This window comes from Anas acuta, chromosome 3 (genome assembly GCF_963932015.1).
Source record: "Anas acuta chromosome 3, bAnaAcu1.1, whole genome shotgun sequence".
In the NCBI taxonomy this organism is placed as follows: domain Eukaryota; kingdom Metazoa; phylum Chordata; class Aves; order Anseriformes; family Anatidae; genus Anas; species Anas acuta.
The window spans coordinates 60,718,641-60,741,422 of record NC_088981.1 but is presented as its reverse complement, the minus strand read 5'-3'; the positions used below and the strand labels follow the sequence as shown (position 1 = coordinate 60,741,422).

General features: G+C 36.5%; 1 protein-coding gene across 1 annotated transcript in view; it reads left to right on the top strand.

Annotated features, from left to right (window-relative positions):
* Positions 1–22,782, top strand: part of ENPP3 (ectonucleotide pyrophosphatase/phosphodiesterase 3) — a 42,253-nt gene that overhangs the window by 983 nt on the left and 18,488 nt on the right. The window contains exons 2-14 of the mRNA XM_068677425.1: positions 2,354–2,432; positions 4,936–5,058; positions 6,214–6,339; positions 7,789–7,849; positions 10,238–10,335; positions 13,275–13,354; positions 13,939–14,058; positions 15,291–15,400; positions 16,276–16,341; positions 17,404–17,476; positions 19,485–19,593; positions 19,742–19,870; positions 20,797–20,828. Of these exons, the coding sequence (XP_068533526.1) occupies positions 2,354–2,432; positions 4,936–5,058; positions 6,214–6,339; positions 7,789–7,849; positions 10,238–10,335; positions 13,275–13,354; positions 13,939–14,058; positions 15,291–15,400; positions 16,276–16,341; positions 17,404–17,476; positions 19,485–19,593; positions 19,742–19,870; positions 20,797–20,828 (1,206 nt within the window). The remainder of the gene's footprint in view (positions 1–2,353; positions 2,433–4,935; positions 5,059–6,213; positions 6,340–7,788; positions 7,850–10,237; positions 10,336–13,274; positions 13,355–13,938; positions 14,059–15,290; positions 15,401–16,275; positions 16,342–17,403; positions 17,477–19,484; positions 19,594–19,741; positions 19,871–20,796; positions 20,829–22,782) is intronic.

Below are 22,782 nucleotides of genomic sequence, written 5' to 3'. Positions count from 1 at the left end.
TGTGTGTTTATACAAGCTCTTGCATCTAGAATTGGAATTTACTGAAAATGACAGGATGACAGGTACTGATTTTCAAAAGACTAAAAACTTAATTTTGAAAACAGCTCTATGAAAAAGAGAGGCAGGATGTGATATTCTTTAGCGTTATGTCATCAGAACAATTTCACATAATGCAAGTTCCTATTTAATGCTGCATTAAGCAAGTATTGCATAAAATATAGGAGAAATATTGGAAATGGAGAAAAAAAAAAAGAGAAGTGAAAATAACAGACATTCCTTAAGTCATCAGTAAAAATAATTTAATCGAGAAAGAGTGTAAGAAGAATGCTTAATCAGGAAGGAAAGTAAACAGTACTTTCCAAAGGTACTTAGAAGAGTAAACTGAGAAGTTTAAGTATCATAAAACATTCATTTTTCCAAATGCAATTGTTTTCAAATGCTTACCTTTATAAGAAACAAAATCTCAGTATTGCAGGTGTCAGCTGTTAATATTCTACACCACTGATTTATGCTTTTGAGAAACTATATGAAACTACTACTACTTCCTTAGTAAATTTTTCCTGAAAGAACAGGTGGAGAATTGTGTACTCAGTGAGTAGTAACACTACCTAGAAGGTCCACACTATCAGAGGAGAGTCAGAGAATATGCATTAGGGACAACTGTTTCATGAATAAGAAGCCCTAGTCATGAATTTAGACATAGAAGTTAGCAGTAGAAAGTCTGAGGATTTGAATAGGTGCTACTGATGTTATTTTACCTTAAGGATCACTGTCCCCAAATCAAGGGCCTTTGTGTAAATTTGGTAATAAAATGCAATATGTTGTGTATATACCTTTTAAACATGAGTTTTTGGTTTTTACTTCAGCTCTCTAATGACTTGCAGCAGTGAGAACATTTAGTTGCCGTAGTAGCTATCCCTTAAACTTAGTATTATCTGTTTACTTCAACTACAAATACAAGTTTGTAATTATAAACTGTAAGTTTGTAAGAAAATGGAGGGTAAAATCAGAGTGAACTTTTAGGTGAAGGTTGCAAGCCTTGGGGATTGATCTGGTCCGTGCTCAGGAAACAAAACCAATTACAGTACACTGGAAGAATTGTGCTCCTGGTCCAGAAAGAGGCAGGTGTTCTAGCCCAGATGCGACTGCTAATTCTCAGTCCTGCTTGACTGGATGTGACATTAAACCTCTACCTTCACATCTGGGGTCTCTCTTCAAGAGACTCTTCTGCCACTTTGGTCAATCATTCCAATTCATGCTTTTCCCACCAGTCTCTTTTACCCATTTCTCTCACCAATTCCATTTCCATTCCTACTGCTGGGGTATTTCTCCTGTCTGAAAACAAGGGAGTGAGCAGCAGGGAGCAAGTAAGGTTGACCTTCCCAGTCTGCAGGTAGGAATGATGTGCATTTAGGCTGTATCTTGGAGTGGAGCTGCAAAGTGTACACCCACCCCTCACCTGAGAACAGGGCAGCGCTTTCTGCTGCTGCCACTTGGTAAAATGTTGGGGCAGGGTGGGCAGTAACGAAAAACCCAGGGTGCTTCCCTAGAGGCTCTATTACAGTAATGCAAAGTATGAGGGTAAGCTGCTCTTATTTCTACTCTGTTTTGAATCTCGATGTTTGCTAGTGCCTGATGGTTGCTGGAAGTGGCAGGAAACAGGGTTTGAAACAAAAGCAGGAAGTAAACTGGATTGTTTTATGGTTCTTTTCTCTGACAGGCATTTTCCTTCCTGTTACTGCCTTAGTAAAAAATGGATATGCTGCAATATAGAGGGTTGTCATTTTTCACTGTGCTTTTTAGCCATCACATCTATAGTGTCTGTTAAGCTGATGAAGGTTTCCTCAGCTCTTTCCCAGTCTTCCAACCATTATGCGACTCTCTATTACGCGTTTTCCTTGGGCTGCTCGTTCATTTCCAGTTTTCTCTAACCTCACTAATACAATGTCTTACTCATTAAAAGAAACTGGCTAGTGGATGAAAACTTGACACATGCAGCCTCAGTCCAGCTGAGTTTTAAAAAAAACCCTGTGGGCATTTTAGGAAAGTACAGAATCTATAAAACAGGCTTTGGAGTTTAGAAAGGTGGGGATTTCCTTCTCTTTGTAAAGATTAAGAATTTGCAAAACAGGTGAATGCAGTCATTGCTTTCTATTATCTTTTCCCTATCAAAGAATTCCTTGGCTACAAGATAGGACCGGCTCTAGGTTAAAAGTGCAGTATTTAGGCGTTGCCTTATAAACAGTTCACAAGATTATTATTTCTGTGCCTCCCATGCCATATAGTTAATTTCTAATAAATGTAACAGTTTAGCACAATTATGAACTTTAATTTTTGTGTATTTGTGTGACAGTTTCTGCTAGTTGCTTTGGTGGTTGTGTCGCTGGGATTAGGTTTGGGACTTGGACTAAACCGTGGAGCCCAGGAGCAAGGTATGTTTATGATACTTCCAGTATAATTAAGCTACATCTGCTAAAGGCCTTCAGCAAACCCTCTTTTATAAAGTATACATGTTCTGTGACAACCTGTCATCTACGAAAATAAAGTTCTTGCATTTTTCCAGTTGGATTGTATAAAATCTCTACACATAATTATACCTGAAAACATATGCTAAACCACTGAATGTCTTGCTTCTCAATCTAGAAGTGTTAAACCTAGTTCACAACAGCTTCGGAATTTTTATCTTGATAATATTTTTAGAAAATTTGAGATAGGACATTCTTATTATATATAAGACATTGCAATTATTTCAGCAATGTGTATTGTAGAAGAGATGTCATTGGACCACCTTCATGATTCATAGTTCAGGTGCACTTGGCATAGTTCAGGTGGCTAAAACTGATCATGAATTTTCTGTGAAACTGTCAATTTCTGTAAATCTGTGGTAAAAAAAAAATTATAATGCTTTGAATTTGTGGAATATTATTTTTTAATTTGAAAAAAACAAAATAGCATATTAATGTCAGGGTCAATCAGGATCAGAACAAATAAACATCACATGGTGAGTTATAACACCTCACTTGGAATCAAAACAATAATAATCTCATACTGGAGGCGTTCAAGGAAGCACGGTATCTTTCTCACTCCTAATCAACATGTATCAAACATATTTACCTACATCAACTCTTTACTCGTTCAGTCCTAGCAGGATGAAACGGAGTTATAATTACTGTTTGATGGCACATGTGTTGTATTACAACTTTCTGTGTAAAATATGGAGATACCTACCACATGAGTCTTTAATGATATTTACCTGAGGAACTTGATCATAGTTGTGGAAATTGAATGGAAGGTGAAAGATGGCACTGAAAGAAAATTTTTGTGTCTCTGACTGCAAATTTTGCAGAGCAATCCTAAAAAGGGACTGCCAAACTGTATTTGCTACCTTTATAACCGGATCTACTTAAGAAAGATGAAGTAGCATTGTAAAGTATGAAGCAGCATACTAACTTAACAAAACTCACACAGTTTTGTAAATATTGTGAAGAAATTAGATGTATGGATTGCAGATTGTATGAACAGTTCTGTTTCAGAAAAAGAAAACGTTTTATATTTCTTCTGATAAAGACTCACCATGTATATTCTATATCATTTTAAGTCAGATAGACTATCTGAACAACTTTGATTGTTCTAAAGCCAATGGATAGAGGGAAAATTAAATGAAATACTTTAAAGATTAAAAATGAAGAAAAAATGATTGCATATGTTTATAAACATCTGTGAAAAATCACAGCTTTTCCTTGGCAAAACATGGCCTAGACATGGAATGCAACCTTTTATTACGTTTCCATTTGTATTTTTCTTTTCACAGATTCATTTATGCTCATTACATATTTGTTAGTCTAATTATTTGCCTAGCTTTCTTAATGAATGATTATTGGTATTGTATGCACATAAAGAGCAAAGTACCACCTGTGAACTTTCTACATGTGAAACAAGCTGACTAACGTGAAAAAAAAAAATAAAAATCTTAGCTCATAGCTCCATATCCATACATAGTGGATATTAAAGCCTGATTTTTGTAGGCAGTCCACCTTGCACAAGCGTGAACCTTTTGGAAAGCATAATAGGATATCCATCGCTATATAGCTGTGGATAGATGGGAACACTGGGAATGTAGGTGCTCAGGGTGGTTCAGACAATGCTTCTACAGTACAGAGACTACAGACACAAGGCTCATTGTGTTTTGTGTGGAGCTGCAGGTGATGTTTGGAGAGTTGGAGTTGCCCTTGGGTGTCCCAGAGGCAGGGAGCAAGAGCTCCCTGCCTGAAGGTATCAGAGCTGTGGTGAGGAACTGCATGTCTCCATTTCCTGTGCAAGGCCCTTTATGTGGTCCCTTTTATTTCTTTGGGTCAGAACCATCAAACCTGCAGGTTTTTAAGGCACTTCTTAATGATTAGGTGGGAGAGATGTGGTCAGGCCAAGGAGTGTACCAATAAGCCCTGCCCAGCGCTCTGGGCCTGCCCCCACCACCCAGGGCCCAGGGCACCACTTCAGCCTGGGAACTGTCAGCCCTGGCCCAGATGAGGCTGCTGCAGAGCCCTCAGGGAGCCCCTGACCCACACCCAGGGTGGGAGTCGCTCTTCTCTCAGCATCCTGGATCCAGAAACAAGCAGAGGAGACACCAGTGGGAGGGTGGGATACCTGGGCATTGCCTCGCTGGGGAGAAGTGCAGCAGAAACAGCTATGCCAGCAGTCCCGGGTGAGCACACGAAAAATAAAACCCAGGACCTTCAGTATCCAGAGGACCTCCTACGACTCTCATGTTGCTTGGTCTGACCTGCGCACTAGCGGCTGCAGTGGAAAATGACTTGGGAAATTGGTTTGGAAAATTAATCACCTTTCTTTACATGTCCATGATCCGTTCATCTGACGTGGCTGGGACAGGACTGTTTTGCAGCCTGGTCATTGAGATCCCTTTCCTTCTCGTTGCAGTCAGCTGCAGGCACAAATGCAATGAGCCCTATCGGAAAGAGGTGGCAGGCTGTCAGTGTGACAGTGGGTGCAAAGAGCGTCAAGACTGCTGCTGGGATTATGAAGATGCCTGTGTGGAGCCAAGTATGGTCTTGAGCAGTCTGTGCTCATTGGTTTCCATTCTGTTCTGTTTTATTGCATAGTACTAATTGGAAAAAAATCAGTTCTTGTATTTACACTGATATACAGAAGACCCTCTGGCCATGCTGGGAAAAGGTTTTGGGCTTTGCTATGCCATATATTGACTTGGGGAGGGAGGAAGCCAGTGGTGTTGAGTTTCAGGTTGTTAGAGTGCCTAGCATGAAACCCTTCCACCTCTTTCTCAAATTATATCCTCATCTTTTTTCTTATGAAGAGACATGCTTTTTAGGCAAAAATATTAATTGAAGCAATTTTTATGGACTTCATGTATAGCACAGTGCAATTCAGCAGTGCACAGCACAGCAGCACGGAACAGCCAACTCTTTTGAAGATAACCAGAGCATTTGTAGTGCATGTTTCCTGGCCCAGATTAAGTTATGGACGAGTGTGAATGAAATGACAGGTTTTCTTTGACTAGGGGTCTGAAACAATGCCTGTGCACCAGAACTTTTTGTCCTTTTGAAAATTAACGGGAGTTCCTGTAAAGTATATTGTTGACCTTATGATGTAGGCTTGGGGATTACTTGTGAATTAATGGAATCAGAGGATTGCAATGTTCTTCCAGGAAATTTATTTCCACTTCAAGTCCAGATTCTTCTCCAGTTAGTCCCTATGCTGTCTTGGCAGCAGTTCAGTTTTTCTTCATCCTTATCACTTTCTGCCTGCTTCTGCCCTTAGACCCTTAGATCCCTTAGATCTTTTCCTATCTGCTGGGAATTAAGCACAAGAGAAAGAAAGAAAAAAAAAAAGATCTCTTGCCTTCTTTCATTTTAATTAATTAATTAATTCATTTATTTATTTTTGAAGGGTGGAAGGCATTGAACAAGATAACTTTGGTAACACCTTTCTAAAATGAATTATTCTATGATTTGATGTTACCATTCAATGGCAGCAACATGTTATGTGTTTTTATGCGTTAAATGTGTTGAATTTTCCTCTTACATGAAACTTTTAAAGTAAATCAAGTAGGACATATAAATACTGGTTTAACAAAAGCTTTTTTTTTTTTTTTTTTTTTTCCTTTGGGAGATTTCAAAACAAAGGAGTTTACATACTGTTCTGTGCATGGAATAGTAATCTTTTTCTTACATTTTTCAGCCCGATCTTGGAGATGCACTAATTTCCGTTGTGGTGAGAAAAGGCTGCCTGGAAGTTACTGTTCTTGTTCTGATGACTGTTTGCAGAATAAAGACTGCTGTGTAAATTACAACAGCATTTGCAAAGGTAAATCAGAAGTCAGAAAGATGTTGTATAAATGTTCCTGTGAAATAAATGTTTGCTCAAACATTAGAAATATAAAGGTTGATACATTTGTTTCTCAAGGTTAGATTCTTATAGTTACGTATTGGAAGATGAAGATGTTTTGTGGTGAAGCTTTTGGTGTTTTTGACTAGGAAGAAGAAGATTTCTGGAGAGAAGTGTGAGAACTGTCATTCATAAGAAAGAGTGTTCTGAATACTGCAGCAGTATCCCGAATGTGGTTTTTGCATTTGTGTTTTTTGTTTGTTTGTTTTTTTCCAAAAAATAGTTGGAGACATGGTTCCAGCTTCAAATTCCATGGAATCTGAAGTACTTATAGTAGTAGTAATGAGCCCTAATTAAAACTTTCCCTTTCTTTTTAATAAAAATTAATTTATAGAATGAGTTTCTTATGTTTTACTTATTTTGAATGTTGTTCATACTTAATTGTTTTATACAGACTCTGTCTAAACATAACATCATTAGTAAAATCAGATTACAGATATGATATCTGAAGAGTATACTGGTGACTTAAAACATGTTATCTGTTATTAGAACTCCTGTATATTGTGAGGTGGCTGAGACTGAAGTCAAGTTCTGCAATATTATATTTGTCACCTAAATGCAAATGGAAGCTAAAAACAGTCAAGAGTTTGGCTAGATGCTAATTTATTTGAGCAGAGAGTACTGACCTAATTAAGATCAGTGTACATCCCCACTTCTGGCTGTTTATTAGGATAGGAGTTTTCTGTGGTAAGCCAAGAACTCTAACAGCCACTGCTTCTTCTCTTTTCTTTCTTTATTTTTTTCCTCCCTTTCATGCTTTTCTTACTTCTTCTTTTATTTCCCTTATTTCTTCCAAAGGGATGGGCAGATCATTATAAGTGAGTGAATGTGAAATGTGAAGCAGGTGTAGGTTCAAGGGAGAACAGAAAGACCTGGAAGTCAGAAGCTGTGGCCAACAAGGGAAGACTGAAGGAGTTTGGATTCTTTACAGGGGAAGAAAAGAAAAACAAAAGCTAAAGGAAGTCCTGGCAGCCATCACAAAGTGTATAAGTGGAATTTGCAGAAAAAGAAGTATTCCAGTGTGGATCCTGGATACAGTTAAATGTTACTCATTTAGAGACAGATAAAAATTAGGCTAAGCTTTCATAGTAATTTCTCCTCCACTTTATTTGCTTGTTTGGGTAGTATGTGTGTTCTGTTTTTAGCTTACAGCTGTAAGCATTAGTCCTTTCAGTGTCTAAAGGCCTCATAGCTTGTGCAAAATGATATATAAAGGTATTTTTAGCCCTACTTTTCTATAATTCTGTATTGAAACAAAAAGTCTCAGAAAGAGCTCTAAAAAGGTCAACCAAGAAACTTCTTTGTTGTACAATTTGTTTTTTGTATTACTTTGTAATGCTAACTCAGTATTTTATTTTGTCATTTTAGGTGAAATACCTTGGGTAGAAGAACCATGTACACCACTTGAAACTCCTCAGTGTCCAGCTGGGTAGGATAAAGTTTTTTTCCTTTCCCCTTCCCCTTCCCCTTTCCCTTCCCTTCAACAAATAAGAAATATTAGGGTGGGCAGAAATGCTTCACTCAGCCACAGTAGGTCTTTAAGAGATTTTTATAATTACTGAGAATAAGATGCCTGCCTAGAGAATATATTTTCTATAGAAATAGATTATGGCTAGCAACATTTTGTTTTTCTAGAGCATATGTAATTTTGTTGCAAATCCATTTATCGTTTACAGCTCAGAGCAGAGTACAGGAGTTCAAATCCAGATTACACGTCAGTTTCCAAAGACCTGGAAAAATTGTTAGAGTTAATTCATGTATCACAAATTGTTCATAGTCCATTTTACGTTATTAGTACAGTATTTCTGATAATTCAATCTTGACGTTCTATGAGCTTATGCAGGCTACGATAACTTGGAATTTATGATGGCAATTCTTTATCTGAAAGATTTATTTATTTATTTATTTTTACTCAAAGAGCATATGAGAAGAAAGGTTAATTAAAAAAGAAGATATGAAAGTAGTGCTATGTCTGCAATATCTGGAACATGGAAATTCTGATGACCACCTGTAGGTATTTTATAAAGATATTTTATATCTACAGGCAGATGTTATACGTATAGGATAGGCAGAAACATAGTTTAAAAGTTGTTCTCAAGATAAAATGAATTATTTTTCGGCTAAGTCTTGGTATCTGTCAGGTTATTATTATGTTATCTATTTTACTGCCGAATTATACTTAATTATAACAATTATACCTTTAGTAGTGCAGCCTCTTTCTAAAGTTCATGGGTTCCTGCATGGACCTCCAAGTATAGGTACAAAGATACGTACTTCTTAGGTTAACAAATAACTTACGGAGTTCACAGTGATTCATAGGCTAGAATTTAGACATTAGAAGAAGGCTTCTTTAAGTGCTGTAAACAACACAGCTATATAAAGCTCCATTTTGTTTCAAACTTCAATCAGGAAGCTATTTTATGCAAAATGTTTGTATACAAACTTTTGATGACAGTGTACTTTAGTGTTTTGGAAAGACTGAATGAGAAACAAACTGGGATAGTTTGTTTTATTTTTTGTGATATTGTGTGATATGAATATATAACTTTATTTTTATAGTCATCACTCAAAGTATTACTCCAAAAAATTCTTCAGTCACATGTTAGTAACTGCATTTAATCAATAGTAGTTCTTTTCAAATGTTTTCCAGGTTTATGTATTGAACCATTTCTACAAATTACGAATAATTGGTTCTATTTTTATTTATTTTAGATATCACATATAATGAAACTTATTTCAAACTACATTTTTCATTCAATTGTAAGCTTTATTTTTTCTAAGGAAACAGTGAAATACATAATGATGGTTAACAAAAAGACCGAATTGCAAAACTAGATAACTTGATCCCTCTGACTTTTTCTCTTTGTGTTACAAGTAAAATGCTGTAGCGCTAGCATTTTATATCTCCTAATGCATTTTTTTTCTTTATCAGTCCTTTTAGATTGGTTAAAAAAAAACACATCTAATAACTTGGAAGGTTTTTTTCACAGGTAGCACTTCCCAATTAGAACGTTTACAACAATAATCTAAACACTTCTACAGATCAATTTCAATTTGCACACGTTTTATCATACTTTCCATATAAATTCAGATCTGAGGCTTTTGATCCTTGTTTGCTTACATTAAATCTTACCTATGGCATGATAGCAGCTGCATTCTTTTCTTAGCTTTGTGTGCAGTGTGTCGGTGGACTTGAGGTAAGAAAGCTTTCTTTACCTCAATGAGAGAGCTAACTTGAAAGATAAAATCCACAGAGAACCTGGACTGCCCACTGATGTCTTCAAAAAGCAAATGTGGTAAGGTAAACAGCACAAACCCGGCAGTGCAGAGAGATTACTCTTTCCAGCCCAGAGGCCAAATGATCTTAGCTGCCTGCTGGGTGATTGCTGTCTTTTACAGTCTTGTGCAGGTGCCCTGAAAGATTTTTAAGGTGTGTAAAGAGAGAAGAGACAGAATTCAACACTACTATGTCCAGAAGTGCTTTGGCTGTTCTGTACTCTGGGCTTGAATTTGGATGATAGTCTGTAGATTTATATTTGTGATTAAAAGATGAAAAAGAACCAAACAATTTATTTTCATGGGTTGTATATATAATGAGTAGCTTGTATTTTATGCCTCCAGTGGTTTCTTTTTCATGAGGATTGTGTGTTTGTACTTGAGCTATTTGTTTATCTCTCACTGTGACTTTCATTCTTGGAATCATATGGGAGTTCTGGAGACTGCTTTTAAAAATAGAATTTGTTTTGTTGTTAAAGACTTTAACAAGTCAATAACTCTTCAAACTCCTTAATGATCAAGAAGTTGTATTTTCCTACAGGTTTGATGTGCCACCACTTATCCTTTTTTCAATGGATGGTTTTAGAGCAGAATACTTGCAAACCTGGGGTTCGTTGCTGCCAAATATTGAAAAACTCAGTAAGTTACCACAAGTGCTTTGACTGTTTTCTTTAAAAATCTGCATGCAACCTCTCTACTTAGTCCCTTTTGCTGCTACATTGTTCACATGTTGCTCGACAATAAGAAGATCCCAAATCAGGTCTCCCTTATCAGTTGTATACTTATATTATTTCATATTCTACATTAATTCTTGTATTTGAGTGCACAGCAACCAAGACTCTTTTTTAAGAAGGCCATTAATATTGGTCTGCAGTGTTTTATTAAATAACCAGTTTGAAATGTACATTCAAATACAGTTTAAGGCTGAAAAATAGTTCGAGCAAAGGATTTCATACATTTTCTGTACTCCAGTAAAAATTCTATTAGGTAATGCGATCTTCATTAAAGTATAATACTAAAAAAAATGCATTAGGTTATTGGGAAGTATCCCTCAAAGGTGTACTTTTCCAAGTCAGATATTTTAACATATTAAAAAGAAGCTGAATATTTAAGAATTTAAGAGAATGAGTGAATATTCTTATCTTAGACTTAAATATAATGTAATTTACATGTTGGTATAAATTAATGTATTGATGTAATTGCAGTAAGGTTCAAGCAACTGTTTCTCAGTATTTCTTTAGGTTGTGCTGTAGAGGGCTCTGAAAATTGAAAACCATTAGCGCACAGTTTGTATTCAAATTTCCTGAATATTTTAGGAAACTCTCAATATGCTTTGTACCTGGACAAAATCTCTGCGAATTTATTCATTTCTTCTCAGCAGTAATAGTCTAAATTGACAGTGTTTGTGTCTGTTCTGAATATATTATATTCTGCTTACTGAATAGTAAACAATCTTGTTTGTGGATTACAAAGGATATCCAGGGGCCTGAACTTAAAACAATGTGCAAATGACTTCTTTTGCAAATATTTTATTCTTTGCTGTCTTTCTGAAAATGGAAGGAATTTGAATCAGTGAAGAAATCATGCATGAAGAAGTCAGTGTTCAATTCCAGTCTTTTGAAAGAGGTGAAAAGGAAATGCCAATTTGACTTAAGGCATGAAAACCATGCTAGGTGTATGTTTCCAAGAAATCCCTGTAAACAAGATCAGTTCTAATTCAATACCTGTGGTCAGCTTTAATATTTACTTATACACACTCATGCTTATATTTCTCAGTAATCTACTGTGGGTAAGAAAGGGAATTTCCTTTCTTTGCAAAAGGAAGACTTTTAAGCTGATTTGTACCATAAAATATTTCCTCTCTAGGACTCCATTAACCTAGCATTTTCAATAGAGCTAATGAAGCAAGTTGGTACAGAATATATATTATGAAAGTAACTCCTTTACTGTTCAAGAGAAATCTGTAAAAAAATTCTTCTGATTTTCTCATTTGTCAATTATTCTGTCCCTCTTTAAACATTCTTTATAAGCCTTTTTTTTTCTGAACAACACTAGAACAGTTTTGTTGAGTATCAGGCTTTCAATTGGTTAGCTGAACTTGTTCAGTTAAAAAATTTTATTATTTAATGGAAATGCTTTATATCAACTAATAAATTGTGCTTCTGTGTGAATCAAATGATCAGCTGACTACAGATTAATACAGAGTTGTTTCTCCACATGACATTAAAAATGGCATTAAGGCATCTTAGAGTCTTCACAACTTTTATTTTGTGGATAAATAAGTTGAATTGCAGTGCATTTAGCTATTACAGATGTTCAGGTGTGGTAAGTGCCTTTGAAAATTAATTGCTGAAATGTAGCACAATGGATGGAGAGAAAGAATCAAAGAATCATCTGCGTTGGAAATGACCCATAAGATCATCATTTCTAATGATCACCTTATGTCCATCACTGGCAAGTCCACTACTAAACCATTTCCCTAAGCTCCACATCCACACGTCTCTTAAATACCACCATGGATGGCAGCTCCACCACTTCTCCAAGCAGCCTAATACAATGCCAGTCTTTCCGTGAAGAAATTCTTCCTAAAATTTAATCTAAACCTCCCCAACACAACCTGAGTCTGTTTCCTTGCATCCTATCACTTGTCACCTAAGAAAAAAGAATGACACCCATCTTGCTACAAACTCCTGTGCCTTCAGGTTTTCATTCTTGAAGCATGTCCAGCCTTCCTGGGCACTTGGGATGAGATTCAGTCCAGACTAGGGCACATATATTTAGATATGTTCTTGGATATGTCTATATATAAGAAACATGCCCATTGTAGTAAGTGCCTTTATGGTTAATGCAGTCTGTGCAGTATGGTGCAAGTGCCTAGAGAGCATGTCAGTTCAACCTACAGAGGGTGCCACAGGACTGGGTGGGTTTCAGCATCTACGTCAGGGCACAGGTCTCCCATTGATCTTACATCAAAACTGCTGGCTTCCTGTGTATGTCTTGGATATCTGAGGGTATCTAAAATGGCATTGGACTCCAGTGCTGTTGCAAATGAGTCTTTCTGTTCACCAGACAGCTCTGCAGATTGTCCTGCCTGGGCTGACCTGAGGCTTCAGTCTGGTTACATAAATGTATATGTCCCGTGCCAGGGTGATTTGAAGTATGAGAGACATCTACTTAGGTTGGCATGGATGCAGGAGCAGCGCATGGAGACTGGGCAGAATCACTAAGGACGCCTCAAAGGACCTCAAGCATATAGGGTTCAGGCAGCTGAATTGAGTGTCCTGTGTTCGATGGCAATCGAATGTAGGCCTAGCTCACAAGGAAACACCAGAATGTTTGTGTCGTATTTTTGGGTCAAATTTCTTGTCTAATACAATAGCAACTGGACAACTGAGCAGCTGACTGTGGTGATGTTTTGTTTTATTTTATTTTATTTTATTTTATTTTATTTTATTTTATTTTATTTTATTTTATTTTATTTTATTTTTTATTTATTTATTTTTTGTTTTTAAGACTGTTAGTTTTCAATTAAAAAAAAAAAGGAAGGAAACTAATATTAATTCTGTAATCTGTTGCAGAAACATGTGGCACACATTCAAAATACATGAGAGCTGCTTACCCCACAAAAACTTTTCCAAACCACTATACTATTGTCACAGTAAGTGAGAATTTGTTATTTATACTTTTCTTTATCTATATGACACAGAAAAGATTTTGTGGTACCAAGGAATTAACTAATCTTTTTGTGGAACATAGGAACTTAGGCTATAGAAGTGATATATAAAGAGACATGCTGAGATAGTACATGCAGCGTTGTAGGAAAGAGGCATGCCTACGTGTTTATGTAGGTATGTCATCTGATTCTGGCCTATGAACCTGTTATTCCTGATCTTTGTCAGTCTAATTGGATATGGGTGAATAGGGGTGAGGGCGCTGCCATTTGATGAGTGTCTGTGTTAGGGTGGGTTTGGCAGCTGATACGTAACCATGTGACATATCTGATACTTAATCTATAGCATATCAGCTTTTAATGGGGTTGTGTAGGAAACAGGAAAACTGAAAGGGAACTTGCAAGGCACACTGAGTTCACTGGAAGTAATCTGATGAACTATGTGAGATAGGAAATGTATTCTGTTTCTGTGATAAAACAGCCATAAAATAATTGCAATACTTGCAACATAGTTTAGGTTTCATTTGATTTTAAGGTTCATAGTTTTATGTTTGTTTGTTTTCATTTTGCAGGGATTGTATCCAGAATCTCATGGTATTATTGATAACAGCATGTATGATGTAGACTTGAACAGGCACTTCTCACTTTCAGGGACCGAAAAATTCCAGCCTGAGTGGTGGAAGGGACAGCCGGTAGGTTTACCTTCCATTCATGGTGTTCCTTTATGTCTAAGGGATCATGTGTCATATTATAAAACAAAAGAGAATAAAATGCAAAGTTGTGTGATGTACTTGCAGTACATACTAAATGTCCTTTAGGGTTCACATTATAGGCTGCCTACAAAACAGTTTTCTTTCTGAAGGTAAAAGAACTCTTAAAATGTTGACTCAGAGGCTTTAAGAATTCTTTTAATGGGACAGTTTCTGAAAAATCCTTAAATATTTTGGCTGTTATTGGAATGGTATTCTTGCCACAGGAAACCTTAGTAAGTTTTTGATAGGGTTTTATTTTGCAGGTTGTATTTGGTTGGTTGGTTAGTTAGTTTTTGACAATTAGCTAAACAATGAAATTTGCAAATCTATTTCCAAAGTATATCCATTTAAAAATACACTTATAAAGTCCAGGCATATAAAAACAAGGAATAGGATAGCAAGAAACTTCATTTCCATCTAAATGAATGCTTCTGTGTAAAATGTGACTCATTTCATCAAGAAAACCTACCTCTTGATTGTATCTGTGGTTATAGCTAATATTATTAATTTACTAGAAATACCAAGTAGTACAAAAATAGAAAAAAAAATATTTACATGTGTAGTATATGCTTAATGTATATGTTTAACATACATATATATTTAATTATATACACACATACAGATTACATATTTATATATATATGTGTGTAGTCATGTTTATAGTATACCCAAGTATACAAATTTTGGTGCTGTTGTTTTCTGAAGGATTCAGTAGGGACCACAGCTGCACTCTTTAGAATGAAGAGAAATATACCCTGTAATAATAAAATTATGTAACTAGAAACCGTATCTTCCATCTTTATGATTCATTCCACTGGATCCACATATCCATTCTGCAGGATATGTCATTGGAAAAAGGACACACTACCTGTTGGCAGCTATGGAAATACCTGTACGATTTTTTTTTCCCTGAGAATTCCCAAGAAACTGCAGCATACTCACTCCCATGCTACCAATGTTTCTTCAGAATGTGTACACAGAAAACAAACTTCAAATCTGACACATTTTTAGGCAACATGATGATTTGTTAGGTACATGATGTATGAAAGAAGAAAGAAATGTATACCTGCAGCCCATATTTCTGATCCAATCATGTATTTTGATTCTGGTGATCTGAGGCCCTCCAGTTGTGTAAATGCAATAAAATAATTTGTTTATATCTTTATCCATAGATGTGGCTTACAGCAATGTACCAAGGTTTGAAAGCAGGAACATTCTTTTGGCCAGGCTCTGATGTTCCCATTAATGGTACATACCCGGACTTGTACAAAATGTACAACAAGTAAGTTTTTATAAGGCTTGTGGAAAATGCCCCTAAATTACTCCAAAAATACAAATTGTCATATAACAGTTGAGGGAATTAAATACCTAAATAATTTAATTTAATAATTACAATTTTAAACAACAGTCTGAGTGGCAAGTGCCATATCACATAGTCCTGTGTTTGCCACGGAACTGCCATTAATAGTTAAAAATTTCAAACCCATTTAGGTGATTCACAATAAGAAAGGCAAAAAGTACTGTATATTCTCCTCTCCTAGATGGTTTTGAAAGTTTCAGCCAAGTGCAAACCACCAATTTCCCACTGAGAAGGCATCCCGTAAATAGTAGCCACCTACTAGCTATACCAAAGACTACCATAGTTTCACACATGAAGTCTAAAATCTACACATAATAACTAACTCTTTGAAAGTACTTGTACTTGATAATAAGTTTTCAGATAACCTATACCTTAACTAACTTGGAAACACTGGCAAAAGGTTATAGAAGGCAGGAACTAACTGAAGAAAGGACACTGCATAGGGAAGCTACTGAAGGAAGATGACCTTTAGACCAAGTAATTTTTCATCTTTTGGAAGGCATTTTTTTATATTTTTATTTTTTGTGATTTCAGTAAATCTCTCATGGTTCTGTACATTTACAAGGCTATTCTAAAGTTAGTATATAATTGTAAGGCTGTATTGATAACAAATTACTTATTACTGGTATCTTACTAAGATATGTCATTCTTGAAATACAATACATTGACTTTATTATGTTACAAGAGTAATATAGTAACATAGTAACTAGGTGGACTCTTTCTCTGTACTTATATTCCTTGGAATTGGGAGGGCAAATCAGAAAGGGCTTGTTGACATATCTTTTTGTTTGTTTCAGTTCAGTTACATATGAAGAGAGAATTTCAGGAATACTGAAATGGCTTGATTATAACAAATCTGAAAGGTAACAGTAATATCCTAGTGGTTTGTAAGAGTACAGCTTGGAATGGTTGTAATACTTTGCAGATGAACTTTCTATTAGTGTTTCTGAAACATGGAATCTACCATGTTTTGCCATCTCAGATGAGAATTTGCTGAACATGACCTTGCAGTATAAGTATAGTTAATGATTTTCAACATACGATTGTGGATGCAATGTACCTGAATGGAATGTACTGTTTTTTAAGTTTTCCTTTATTGTTTTGTCTTATGCCCTAGGTGAAACATGTAACATTCAGTTTCTAGGCTGAGTGTAGGATTTTGTAGGAAAGGTCTTACACAAGAAAGGTTAAATATCTGAAAGTAATTGCAGACAGTAATTCAGAATGAAAAGCAGATGTCTGTACAGGTTGTGGTAGTGTGGATATTACTATGTTTGCATGTATCAGAGAATGACAAAGTAGAAGACTTTTACATCTTCTAAATGACACAAGATTCTGAATACCGTAGTGATCTAGGACTGTAACTTGGCAGTTAGATGCCCAATAGATTTGTATCTGTTGCAGTTGTTTAAATGAAATAATGACAGATTAAGATTCATTTGTGTGTGTTTTTAAATAGAATTTTAGATTACCATGCTGATCTTTGTAACATGTAAACAAGTGAAATCTTTTATATGATGATTTGTTACCAAAGTCCTCATATTTGCAGTTAGGAGACACTTTCTAGAGCCTCATCACTTGAGCAGGATAAGGTCATTTTAGTGGTAGTTTTGTTTGTATCTCAAGAACAGCTTGCTTTGTTCTCTAAGATCCTGAGGTTTTACTGAGTGATTTCTTTAAAGACACTGGATACTGTTTCTTAAAATGTAATTCCAAATAAAATAGTCCATGTTGATTAATTACAAAACTCAGAGTAAGGTAGATGATTATAGTTACTGTTTTTGCTTTTTCTTTTTTTCTTAAGGTTAGAGGAAATTACTTAAAATTATATTTGTATTTCCTTTTGTTTCAAATGAGGTTTTTTCTTTTTCAATGCTGTCTCCAAATTTTCATAATATTTCCTTTTTATTTATTTGTAACTTGAGGCCTGATTTCTACACTTTGTATGTTGAAGAACCAGATTCTTCTGGACATTCATTTGGACCAGTTAGTGCTGGCGTAAGTAGTTTTTGTGTTTTTCCTAGACTAAATATCACTAAAAATGGTGCCGTACTATAAACTTATCTGATTTATAAACTTGGAAAGTATACTAGATCAAAAATTACCATGACTGTTTTCTGAGTTTTCATTAAGTTAGGCTCTTGCTTGTGGCTGACCCCTTAGTTATGATCAGCAGTGTGTGTGAGCCAAAGGAGCCGTAACACAAATGGACTGGCAGAAAATCATTTCTGTTCATAGTGTTACAAATAGTATTAAGTTTAAAGTTGAGTGCATTTAGACGAAACTTCAATTTTATTGACAAGTGATATTTGGAAGCATGTGGCCTAGGAAATTCTCAGAACTGTCTCTTATATATTCATTAATTCTACTTCAGTGTTTGTTAATTTGTATTATTTCCTTTTTATCTGCATGCATGAAAAAAGTTCAATCTTTAAGGAGAGACCCAACACATCAGGCTTATCATATCAGCTCCTTCCTAGATTGTGTAATAGCTTTGAAAATGATCTTCCACAGAAGGCTTTCTTGTAGTGGACAAAGAACAGAAAAACTGATCTTTGTAGGACAGTTTTAGGCTCCCTGACTGGAAAGTGAATTCCATTTCTCTTTGTGCACAAAGGGCTTAAAACCCCTTTACTGTATGCATAATTGTATATTTGTGCATTGTCCTTGCATGCAAGATTGTTGAGAGAGTGCGGCTAGGGGAACAAGAAGGGTGCAATTCCTCAGACTCAGTAAAGTGTTGTCCTTTCTGTTTGCTCTTTGAAGGAGACAGTAAGTCAGCTATGCCATTTAGGGAAGAGCCATTCTTTGTGAAGATCTGCAGTGTGGGTTGTGATGGATTTCTCCCATATTACTTCAGTGGTGGTGTGGTTCTCCAAACTGCTCCAGCACGGGTCCCCCACGGCTGGGGGGCAGCTCCCCCCAGACCCCCTGCTCCTGCGTGGGCTCCTCTCCACGGGCTGCAGCTCCGGCCCAGGGCCTGCTCCTGCGGGGGCTCTCCATGGGCCACAGCCTCCTCCAGGCCACATCCACCTGTTCCACCGGGGGCTCCTCCACCCACGGTGGGGCTGCAGCATGGAGATCTGCTCCATGTGGGACCCATGGGCTGCAGGGGGACAGCCTGCTCCACCAGGGGCCTCTCCATGGGCCACAGGGAAACTGCTGCTGTGGTACCTGGAGCACCTTCTGCTGCACAGACCTGGGGGTCTGCAGGGCTGGTTCCCAGTCCTCTCTCCCAGCTGCTGTTGCACAGCAGTTTTTTCCCTTTCTTAAATCTGCTCTCGCAGAGGTGCAGACATTGCTTATTGGCTCGGCTCTGGCCAGCGGCAGGTCCCTTTTGGAGCCATCTGAAACTGGCCCTTATCTAGCATAAGGCAGCTGCTGAATTCTTCTCGCAGAGGCCACCCCTGCAGACCCCCACTACCAAAACCTTGCCATGTAAATTCAGTACACATAGTCAGTGATTTTCTGTAGGAAGCTTGAAGGAACTCTGTATTGGAGAAGGACACCATGTTTCCTTAGATGCCATAGGTAAAGAGTGTATGTAAATGATTTTGAAATGCTGCTTGTTATTAATACAATGACATTCTCATGCTACAACGACAGTTTAATTGTCATTGTCATTAATTGTCATAAATGTCAAAGACATTTAATATTATAAATCTTATATTTTATATAAATTGGGGGTAAGGAAAAAATCTGAATGTGTTACATTTTTATTTTAATAAACGTATTTTAAAGCTTAAGTAATAGAAAAAAATCTAATGTGAGTCTTTAAAATGTACTTAGTGTAGCAAATTCTGTGGTAGAGTATTGGAATTGCACATCTTTAATGGTGATGGTAAATTGCACTGGAGCAGAAGAAATAAAGGAGCAATATGAACAGCATGAAAGCTGACAGAAAAACTTGCTTTTTTCAGACTTTGATTTAAGTGATAACTTGATTAAGTGATAACTTGAAATCAGCAACAAAGGAAAGTTCTAATGAACCTTGTTTCTCTCACAGGTAATCAAAGCCTTACAGCTAGCAGATCAAACACTAGGAATGCTAATGGAGGGACTTAAACAGAGAAACCTGCACAATTGTGTAAATCTCATTGTTTTAGCTGATCATGGTAATGTATATAATTTTGTTTTTCAATGTAAACTTCACTGAGTCATTGTTTTCTTTCTCTTCTAATATGTGTGCTTACTAGTTTTAATCAATTTTATAAATCACTTTATGGTATCTTGGAATGTAACTGTTTCTGTATTGTTCTCTAGGGATGGACAAGACCTACTGCAGCCAATTAGAATACATGACTGATTACTTCAAACAGGTTAATTTCTACATATATGCTGGGCCTGCAGCTCGCATTCGAGCAAACAAGGTTCCTCAGGACTATTATACTTGTAAGTGTGGACCAATCCTGGGATTGCACAAGCACTATATCAGGAAATAAATAAACAAACAAAACTTTCTGTATCAGGGAAAAGAAGGGAGAGAGGTAAACCGTGGAAGTGCTCTATTCAGGGAGTTTAGAGAATTCATAAAGTATTCTAAAAGGCATAATTATAGCAGATTTTAATTAAAAGCTGGAATCCTGTTGTACTTTCTTTTATCTATTCTAATTGTATTTATATTTATAGACACAGCATTTATACAACCTGAAGCAGACTTTCCTTGGCTTAAGTAACAGACTAAGTCAGACAGGAACAGAGTAACAAAGTATACTAAGGAGTTCAGAGGAACAAATAATGATGTTTATTATGTGTTTTATTTTCTGTATAATTGTTGACTTATTTCTTCTAATGGTCTTACTCTTTCTGAAAGAATTTTCCTTCTGTAAAGTGCTCTGATTTGTATTTTAGAAAGCTAATGTCAAAAGACTGAAGTTACTCTTCTAAAACATAGAAGGTGAAATTGCTAGAACAGACTGGATTCTCTGTGACTGCTGCTGGAACTGGAATACTAGACAAGCGGTCCAGGTCCAATTCAATGTAAAGAACATTCTATTTCAAACTGAGGTCTGTAGGGAGAAAAAAATTTGGTTTTCATGATTTATCAGCTTTAGGTGTAGGCAGTCATTACCATAGCTTTTCAACAGTCTTTCCTGATGTACCCAAAGTACCAGGTATTGTCACAGGCTACCATGTATGCAGGCAGTTATTCTTGCAAACATAGCATTCCTATCCATGGAAGGTTATGTTACCATGATCTTCACAAGCTAACAAAGAAATTCAATTTTACAGGGAAAAAGTGTGTTGAAATTTTTCTAGCAAGGCTTTGGACCTTCAACTATTTTAATGTATGCTGATTGATCTTTTCTTTTTAACAGTTGACTCAGAAGGAATTGTTAAAAACCTCACAGTGAGTAAATATTTTAATATTTTTTCCTCGTAGTTCCTCTTAATAGGAATGTGACCAAAAAACATAGTTTGTAAAAAACTGAGATTATAGTGCCAGTTTAAATAGCGTATTGTAGTGTACCACAGGAGGTAGTTCTAGAAGTTGTTCAAAAATAGTACACAAATGAGTGCTGTGCTGTATTTCTGTTCAAAGCAAAGAAGTTTTCTGAGCTTCACTTTGAAATGGAAGAAATAGGTGACTTCAGATGGAGAAAGTAAGGTATATCTTCATTATAGAACAGAATACAACACAGTGGTGCTTTAAATAATAGACATCCTGTTAGCTCTGTATCACAAGGGCTGCACCCAGGCCAGGTTAAAGCAAATTTTCCATGCAACAGATTTTGACATTGTGGAGTACATTGCCACAGGGTTTTGTAGAGGCTTACTATATAAATAAGAAGGGAAGATTTTAGATGACTTTAAGAAGGACAGGCCTGTAAGGGCTGTTAAACATGATGCACAAGTAAGCCTAGAGGAAGCTGAACAGGTACAAGAAAGAATATTAATTTAATACTTGGCTTGTTTGTATATGCTTTCTTTATACTTCAGTATCTGGTTCTGGCTACTGTTGGAAACAGAGTTCTGGGCAAGATGGACCTTTGGCATGAGGAAGTATGGCTTTTTCAGGATCTTTTATGGCATATGACTTGAGTACTTGCAGGACTTTTAGGTATGCTGCACTACCACTGGTCTCCATAGTGATAGTTTTGCCATACTTTGTGGGTGTAGCACTTGAGAGCAGGTCCAAGCTTGCTTGTGTCTCCTGTGTAGGCCGTTGCTCCTTCTAGGTGCACTCTGTGGCAGCTGAGTGCTGAAGGATGCAAACAAATGAGTGCAGGATGGAGTGCAAAACATAGGAAGACCAAGACAGTTTCTTTTACTGAAAGGTGATGAGGTGGAGCACTGCATATTTTTCTTTATAGTCTTAAGATAGATAATTCACTGTTGTTTTTGTTTGTGTGTTTGTTTGTTCTCTTGTTTATTTTAATCAAATTATAAATTAACTTGTTATATATGTGGTGTGCAAACTAGCATCCTTGCAGGAAGCTTGATTTTTGTATTTCTTTAAATTTATAATTCATGGTGAATTAAAGATATAAACTGCTCACTCTCTCTGTATTGCCATAATTTTCCTTTATTTCCTTCAATGTGAATTTGTGGACAGATGTTCTGATACTTCTAGAGCTGAGTATTTACTCAGCTTGGAAAAGTGCTAGGCTATCTCAGCAGAGTGTATTTCCAATAAACCACCACTGGAGGTCTTCCTGTAACCTCTTGAATCACTCATCTGTGCCATACAACACGTAGCTTTTGCCAGCCACTCGAAGTTCAGAGAGCGGTGAAATTCCTGTTTAAATTCTTATTGATTCTGAATTACCTCAGAACATGTCCTTTGTTCCAGCATCCAAAGCAGACGTGGGAGTAGAATATCAGGGGATGGGAATAGAGGAAGGAGCTTTTTCAGTGTTACATCTTCTACCCCATTGTATGATGTGGAGCCTGTCATACCAAAGAGCATTAATTAGGGTGAAGGCAATAGCAGTTTCTGCATGTTCTCTACCCTACTTGAAACTGCTACTGGTAATAGTTACAAGGTGAGATGCAACATCTCTGTATTGTAGGAATAATCTGGATTGAGGAGACTTCCTTTCCCCCATCTATTCATAGATAGTTACATCCCATGTTTTGTCTCTTTCAAGTTGTTAGAAGAAGGGTTTGGGGCAGAGAAGGAAATTGTGGATTGTATGTTAATTAGGTCGATTTCTTCTATTTTTTTCCCTTTATTAGAGTATCTTCTGCAGAATGATCTCCTCTCCTGAGCTAGCAAACCCACTGAATCCTTATTTGTTTTTCACTGTGCTTCTTAGATGACTATCAAGGAATATTTTACTCTCATTTCATACATGAATGGC